An 8,128-nucleotide genomic window follows, 5' to 3' on the forward strand; every position below is an offset into this window, starting at 1 on the left:
CAAGATCAGAAGAGCAGTGAGCATGAAGATAGCTCCAGAAGATAGAAAGAGATGCAACAGTACGGCGATGAATGAAAGTCTGAAGACAGTCAGTTGGAGGAGAGGAGTTGAAAAGACAAAATGCTTCTAATTCCTTTCTTTCTAGAAGAGCAGTGTGAGTTATATGTGCTAGGGGGTTAAGCTAGCACATGTGGTAATGCCCAAATCCAGGGATTACAGGAAACACTGTATATTTTATCTCCCAGTATAATAACAAACTGCTAAGTACAAAATAAACCTATACGGCCCAGAGGCCAGCCGCTGACTGCTGGGGGCGCGTGTTACGCCACTATGGAGTGATCGAAAACAAAAGGGGAACGAGAGGCGTCGTACATACAATTTAAATAAATAAATGATAAATAGTAGTAAAAATTATAATAATGGCATAAAGAAAATTAACTTATAATATATACGTGGACATCCTATCATAATTTGGAAGGTTGTGTCGAGTTCATAGATGGAGAAACTGACTTTCCTCTGCCCCAGTCATACATTTTAAAGAGATCAGAAATCAAGCTTTCTGTGGCTTTCTTACATGAGTTGTTTAATTCCTGATGGACTGAACGTTTATGAAAAATGCAGAGTGATTTCATCAGTATGATCGGAGAGGACGAGAATTTTAGCTGGGGAGATCATTCATGAATAACAGAAAGAGAGGGTAGCAGGACAGATTCCTAACGAACACCAATATTAATAGACTTTAGGGATAGTGACCGTCGACTACAGCACCAACAGAATGGTGGGAAAGGAAACTTGAAATGCATTTACAGAGAGAATATAAGCAGTAAAAGGATAGTTTGGAAATCAATGGTTTGTGCCAGACTCTATCAACCGCTCTCATACTGGAAACCAGAGATAAGGATAAGAATTAACAGATGTTTAAGAATCTTCCTGTTGAGGATCGAAACTGCGCCTATCATGACTTTTTTGAGTCACAAAGCCGCGCCTGCCAACACCAGCCACCGTTGGAGAACAACCAGCGTCTTCTTGGCCTTGGGAAGAGAATGTGGCATCTACAGTATCTTTTTCATCCCACATTACCTAATGCGGTTAACAGATTAATGTTACAACCGGTGTCACAAAAAGTGGACAGTTCTCATCTCACTTTCTGAGACAGCCTACGCGCCATGCGCCGCCACGGTATATAAGAGGCAAGCAACCATCTCCTTCACCAGTCATTCTCCGCACATACTCACAACAACATGTCTTACAAAGTATTTGCTTCTGCTCTTCTCACCAAATCTGCCAGTACATACATGCAAAATATCATTAACAATTCAAGGATACCAGATGATATCCTAATACTGACATGTTCCTTCTTTCTAGATCCTGCTGGTGGCATCCTTGGCCACCATTGCCTTTGCTGAAAAGGTTTCACACGAGCACGATCCTGATCCCTACGACAATGACCGCTACGATTCAGATCCCTACGACGATAGAGGTCACCACGGAGGTTCCTCCTACGACGACTCGTATAACAAGGTAACCTCTCCCAACAACCACACTGTTGCCTCCTCTTCACCATCATATCTTCCTCCACAGCCTCCGTCTGTTGCAGTCTCTCAATCACTTCTCTCTCCTTCTCTTTCTTCATCAGAAACCGGACTACAACTTCCACTACAGGGTGAAGGACAAGTACTACAACGACTTCGGCCACTGGGAGGAGCGCAAAGGGTACGTCACCAAGGGATCGTACGATGTGGTGCTGCCAGACTATCGCAGACAGGAGGTGCATTACATCGTCGACGGCAAGAAAGGCTACGTAGCCAAGGTCACCTACACCCCCGTGAAGAAAGACGAGTATCACAAGGGCGGCCACAACCATGGCTCCTACGAAGATGACTCAAACAAGTCTGGTTCGTCCGAACATGGGCAATACAGGCCAAGACCATCATACAAGCCAGACTCACAGGAATATGGCCCATACACACCAAGACCATATTACTAACGTGCCGCCGCAAGCGACAACCTGCCAGTAGCGCCACCACTTATCTTCCCTACGCTTATAATGTTAAATGTCCATGTAGCAACCAGGCTTCATGATTTATAATAAAACAATTTTCAATACACTTTATGCTAATTCTGCTACTCGAGTTGAACAAATCCTTCCTTGGCCGCCCTAAGGTATTCCAGCGTGACTTCCTTGCTGTGTTGTACACACCTGCACCACCAGTGTTCCCATCTATGGCGATCACCATCACTTTCTCCCCTATTTCATAGCTTCCTTACTTAACCCTTGTAATAATGTTACTTGGGAAAAAACACCTCTAGCCGTTTATTTTTTTCTGTCTCTCCCTCTTTCAGGAACCTCACTGACTGATATGTAGCATCGGAGCCACGGCATCACATTGCAATGTTCCCGTAAACACTTTCTGGACAATGACAGTCAGTGCTGGTCATGACACACAAGAGATCTGTCTGCTGCAAGTTTAGGATGAATGCTCGGACTTGTATGGAGCGGGGTGAGTAAAAGTCTTTGGGATTTTTTATTTATACATAAAAAGACACATTGTACAGGTATATGTACAGATAACAGAGAATGCTCTCGACGCCGTATCTGCGGTAAATCTCCTTTCAAATTCAACTCAACTCGTCATTTTACTCTTCTCTCTTATGTCTTCTCTCTTAAGGAACCGACATATCCTGCATTTTGCTTAACACATTCATCTCTGCAGACACAACTTGTTTTGACTGCCACATTCAGCTACACAACCTTTCTGTAGCTCCTTTACACTGCAGACTTTGATAGAATATATAAAAAAAAAAATATACGAATAGAAACGTACCAGTGCCTAACACACGGCTATATAATATCTGGACAATGCACACTTTTTTTTTTTTTGCAAATGCTGTCATAAATTCACAAGTTCCTTCAGTAGTAAGAAAAAGGCAAGACAGCTTCACACAAGCCAGCCGCAGGCAACATTGCACATATCACCGCCATCTGACCAGCACGTGACACTTAAAAGCATAACACAGATGTCGCTCTTGGCTGTGAAGCCACTTCAGTAGTAACGTTTTTTTCATAAAATCAAAGAATATTAAGACCACTCATATACTGAGTTCACCCTAATACCAATTTAAAATACAAATTAAGAAATATCAACTATTAAGAACTTCGCATTGCTGTCTCACTCTCCCAATCATATCTGGAATATTTCTTTCAAGTAAATAAAAGTGCACATCACGAATGTAACAATTACGTTCACGTAAAGAACGTTTGTACAAGTGTGGCAAAAAACGTCCTATTACAAGAATTGTGGCTGCAGTGAGTCCCGCTGTCCCGCCCCACACCCTCATGGCCGTGCCGATGTCCTGCTTCCCAACCTCATGGCCGAGCCACTGTCCCGCTTGCCACCCTGATGGCCGTGCCGCTGTCCCGCACCCCACCCTGATGGCCTTGTCACTGTCCCGCCCCCTACACTGATGGCCATGACGCTATCCCGCTTCACATCCTGATGGCCGTGCTGCTGTCCCGCCCCACCCTGGTAGTCGTGCCGCTATCCCGTCTCCTACCCTGATGGCCGTACTGTTGTCCTGCTCCCCACCTTGACAGTCGTGACGCTGTCCCACACCCCCCGCCCTGAAAGTTGTACCGCTTTCCCGTCCCCAACCCTGATAGTCATGCAGCTTTCCCGCCCTCACTCTGACGGCCATGCTGCTGTCCCACCCCAACCCTGATAGTCGTGCTGATATCCCGCCCCTCCCCCACCCTAATGGCCGTGCCGCTGTGCCGCCCCACCCTGATAGCCGTGCTGCTGTCCCACCCCCCACCTCTAATGGTCGTGCCGCTGTCACGCTTCCCACCCTGACAGTCATGCCTCTGTCCCGGTCCCCAACCTGATGGCCGTGCTGCTGTCCCACCCTTTACCCTGATAGTCGTGCCGCTGTCCCGTCCCCAACTCTGATAATCGTGCCACTGTCCCGCCCTCATCCCTGATAATCGTGCCGCTGTCCTGCTCCACACCCTAATGGTCTTGCCGCTGTCCCGCTTCCACCCAGATGGTCATGCCGCTGTCCCACCCCCTACCCTGCTGGTCGTGCCGCTGTCCTGTCCCCCACCTTGAAGTTCGTGCCGTTTCTGCGCCGTCACCCTGATAATCGTGCACTGTCCCTTCCACCACCCTGACGGTCGTGCTGTTATTCCGAACACAACGCTGGGTGTCCCGCCTATTCACATATGGCAAAGCACAAGTTATTTATTTATTATTATTTTTTTTTTAGCTGTTCAAGACACCCAAACAATAATGCTGGGGGTGCAGCTGCTTCACGCTCCTCACAAATACGTGCACCACAACCTCTGCTGCGAGAAGACACCATCAAAAAAGCCTGCCCGGCATGGATGACTCGAGGCACAAGATCGTGCCTGATAACGCCAGCCACCGTTGGAGAACAACAAGAGTCTTCATGAAAGTTGATGAATAAGGAGACTTCTGTCAGCATCTTTTGACTTTAATATTACCTGCTGCACATTAACAGGTTAATGTTACAACTAGTGTAACAAAAAAATTGGCCGATCCATATCTCACTTTCTGAGAGCCTACGCGCTAACGCCGCCACGGTATATAACAGGCGAAGAGCCATCGCCTTCTCCAGTCATCCTCCGCGCACACTCACAACATGTCTTACAAAGTATTTGCTTCTGCTCTTCTTACCAAATCTGCCAGTACATACATGCAACACATCATTAACAATTCAAGGATACCAGATGATATCCTAATACTGACATGTTCCTTCTTTCTAGATCCTGCTGGTGGCATCCTTGGCCGCCGTTGCCTTTGCTGAAAAGGTTTCACACGACCACGATCATGATCCCTACGACAATGACCGCTACGATTCAGATCCCTACGACGATAGAGGTCACCACAGAGGTTCCTCCTACGACGATTCGTATAACAAGGTAACCTCTCCCAACAACCATACTGTTGCCTCCTCTTCACCGCCATATCTTCCTCCACAGCCTCCGTCTGTTATCGTCTCTCACTCGCCTTTATCTCCTCTCTCTTTATCAGAAACCGGACTACAACTTCCACTACAAAGTCAAGGACAAGTACTACAACGACTTCGGCCACTGGGAGGAGCGCAAAGGGTACCTCACCAATGGCTGGTACTATGTGGTGCTGCCAGACTATCGCAGACAGAATGTGCATTACACCGTCGATGGGAACAAAGGCTACGTAGCCACGGTCACCTACACCCACGAACCAAAACCTAAGTACAAGAATCACAAGGGCGGCCACAACCATGGCTCTTACGAAGATGACTCATACAAGCCTCGCTCATACGAAGATGACACATACAAGTCTGGTTCATCTGAACATGGGCCATACAGGCCAAAACCTACATACAAGCCAGACTCCCATGAACATGGTACATACACGCCGAGGCCTTATTACTAGCGTGCTGCCGCCCGCCACAACCTGCCAGTAGCGCCGCCACTCATCGCCGCGTCTCCTCTTCCCTATGCATATAATGTTTAATGTCCACGTAGCAACCTGTGTTCATGATTTATAATAAAACAGTTTTCAATACACCTTATACTAATTCCGCCATCCAAGTTGAACAAATCCATCCTTGGCCGCCTTCAGGTGTTTCTGCAGAGCTTCCATCATCGCCGTGCTGTACACGCCTGCACCACCGGTGTCCCCATCTATGGTGTTCACCACCACTTTCTTTCCTATCAATATCTTCCTTATTTAGTGGTAGTTCTGACATTAATTATGAAAATATCTATCCTTTACTCTTGCCATTTCATGTGTTTTTGACGCTCTCTCTTTCTTGAAACTCAGTGACACTGACAAACCTTAACACTGATGATGTCACTCTAGGCACTGCAGCCGCACCAGTCCTACCAGTCCTAACATCTTTCCTAAAGTAAAGAATGTTAAGACAACTGAAACACTGTCATCGTTCTTAGAGTAGATTTAAAATACAATATAAGGAATCGAAGCTGCTTAAAATTTCTGTCTGTGTCTGGCCGTTAAACATTATATATATATATATATATATATATATATATATATATATATATATATATATATATATATATATATATATATATATATATATATATATATATATATATATATATATATATAAGAGAAGCACTAACCTATGATAGCAAAAAACAAACAAATATTTAGAAAGGCCCACTGAGCTGCCAGTCCCTGAAGGAAGGCCAAAAAGATCACTAAAAATTTGAGGAAAAGTGTCTTCAAACTTCCCTAAAGAAAGATTTCAAGCAATGGAGCGGAGGAAACACAGAAGCATGCAGGGAGTTCTAGAATTTACAAGAAAAGAATGAATAATTAAGAATACTGGTTAATTCTTGCATTAGAAAAGTCGAAAAAATAGGGTGAAAAGAAAAAAACAGAAAGGCTTGTTAAGCGAGAGCGCGAGAGGAGGTAAGACATGCAGTTTGCAAGATCAGAAGAGCAGTGAGCATGAAGATAGAAAGAGATGCAACAGTACGGCGATGAATGAAAGTCTGAAGACAGTCAGTTGGAGGAGAGGAGTTGAAAAGACAAAATGCTTCTAATTCCTTTCTTTCTAGAAGAGCAGTGTGAGTTATATGTGCTAGGGGGTTAAGCTAGCACATGTGGTAATGCCCAAATCCAGGGATTACAGGAAACACTGTACATTTTATCTCCCAGTATAATAACAAACTGCTAAGTACAAAATAAACCTATACGGCCCAGAGGCCAGCCGCTGACTGCTGGGGGCGCGTGTTACGCCACTATGGAGTGATAGAAAACAAAAGAGGAACGAGAGGCGTCGTACATACAATTTAAATAAATAAATGATAAATAGTAGTAAAAATGACCGTCGACTACAGCACCAATAGAATGGTGGGAAAGGAAACTTGAAATGCATTTACAGAGAGAATATAAGCAGTAGGAGGGTAGTTTGGAAATCAATGGCCAGACTCTATCAACCGCTTTCATACTGGAAACCAGAGATAAGGATAAGAATTAACAGATGTTTAAGAATCTTCCTGTTGAGGATCGAAACTGCGCCTATCATGACTTTTTTGAGTCACAAAGCCGCGCCTGCCAACACCAGCCACCGTTGGAGAACAACCAGCGTCTTCTTGGCCTTGGGAAGAGAATGTGGCATCTACAGTATCTTTTTCATCCCACATTACCTAATGCGGTTAACAGATTAATGTTACAACCGGTGTCACAAAAAGTGGACAGTTCTCATCTCACTTTCTGAGACAGCCTACACGCCATGCGCCGCCACGGTATATAAGAGGCAAGCAACCATCTCCTTCACCAGTCATTCTCCGCACATACTCACAACAACATGTCTTACAAAGTATTTGCTTCTGCTCTTCTTACCAAATCTGCCAGTACATACATGCAAAATATCATTAACAATTCAAGGATACCAGATGATATCCTAATACTGACATGTTCCTTCTTTCTAGATCCTGCTGGTGGCATCCTTGGCCACCATTGCCTTTGCTGAAAAGGTTTCACACGAACACGATCCTGATCCCTACGACAATGACCGCTACGATTCAGATCCCTACGACGATAGAGGTCACCACGGAGGTTCCTCCTACGACGACTCGTATAACAAGGTAACCTCTCCCAACAACCACACTGTTGCCTCCTCTTCACCATCATATCTTCCTCCACAGCCTCCGTCTGCTGCAGTCTCTCACTCACCTCTCTCTTCTTCTCTTTCTTCATCAGAAACCGGACTACAACTTCCACTACAGGGTGAAGGACAAGTACTACAACGACTTCGGCCACTGGGAGGAGCGCAAAGGGTACGTCACCAAGGGATCGTACGATGTGGTGCTGCCAGACTATCGCAGACAGGAGGTGCATTACATCGTCGACGGCAAGAAAGGCTACGTAGCCAAGGTCACCTACACCCCCGTGAAGAAAGACGAGTATCACAAGGGCGGCCACAACCATGGCTCCTACGAAGATGACTCAAACAAGTCTGGTTCGTCCGAACATGGGCAATACAGGCCAAGACCATCATACAAGCCAGACTCACAGGAATATGGCCCATACACACCAAGACCATATTACTAACGTGCCGCCGCAAGCGACAACCTGCCAGTAGCGCCACC

At 45.5% G+C, this 8,128-nt stretch overlaps 3 protein-coding genes across 3 annotated transcripts in view; all 3 read left to right on the plus strand.

Moving 5' to 3' along the window:
• The first annotated feature begins 1,112 nt into the window (after positions 1 to 1,112).
• On the plus strand, positions 1,113 to 2,108 carry LOC135113456 (pro-resilin-like). The gene is made up of 3 exons (XM_064028713.1): positions 1,113 to 1,253; positions 1,366 to 1,521; positions 1,637 to 2,108. The coding sequence occupies exons 1-3, from the start codon at positions 1,242 to 1,244 to the stop codon at positions 1,985 to 1,987; spliced, it is 519 nt and encodes a 172-aa protein (XP_063884783.1). The 5' UTR covers positions 1,113 to 1,241; the 3' UTR covers positions 1,988 to 2,108.
• Positions 2,109 to 4,653: 2,545 nt separating this feature from the next.
• On the plus strand, positions 4,654 to 5,571 carry LOC135113457 (adhesive plaque matrix protein-like). Its single transcript, XM_064028714.1, has 3 exons — positions 4,654 to 4,671; positions 4,784 to 4,939; positions 5,052 to 5,571. Exons 1-3 carry the CDS (start codon positions 4,660 to 4,662, stop codon positions 5,436 to 5,438), a joined length of 555 nt encoding a protein of 184 aa, XP_063884784.1. The 5' UTR covers positions 4,654 to 4,659; the 3' UTR covers positions 5,439 to 5,571.
• Positions 5,572 to 7,294: 1,723 nt separating this feature from the next.
• LOC135113458 (pro-resilin-like) overlaps positions 7,295 to 8,128 on the plus strand; it is a 917-nt gene continuing 83 nt past the window's right edge. The window contains exons 1-3 of the mRNA XM_064028716.1: positions 7,295 to 7,356; positions 7,469 to 7,624; positions 7,740 to 8,128. The exon at positions 7,740 to 8,128 is cut by the window's right edge and continues 83 nt beyond it. Coding sequence (XP_063884786.1) covers positions 7,345 to 7,356; positions 7,469 to 7,624; positions 7,740 to 8,090 — 519 coding nt within the window. The 5' untranslated portion in view covers positions 7,295 to 7,344 and the 3' untranslated portion in view covers positions 8,091 to 8,128. The remainder of the gene's footprint in view (positions 7,357 to 7,468; positions 7,625 to 7,739) is intronic.

Source organism: Scylla paramamosain, chromosome 25 (assembly GCF_035594125.1).
Source record: "Scylla paramamosain isolate STU-SP2022 chromosome 25, ASM3559412v1, whole genome shotgun sequence".
NCBI lineage: Eukaryota > Metazoa > Arthropoda > Malacostraca > Decapoda > Portunidae > Scylla > Scylla paramamosain.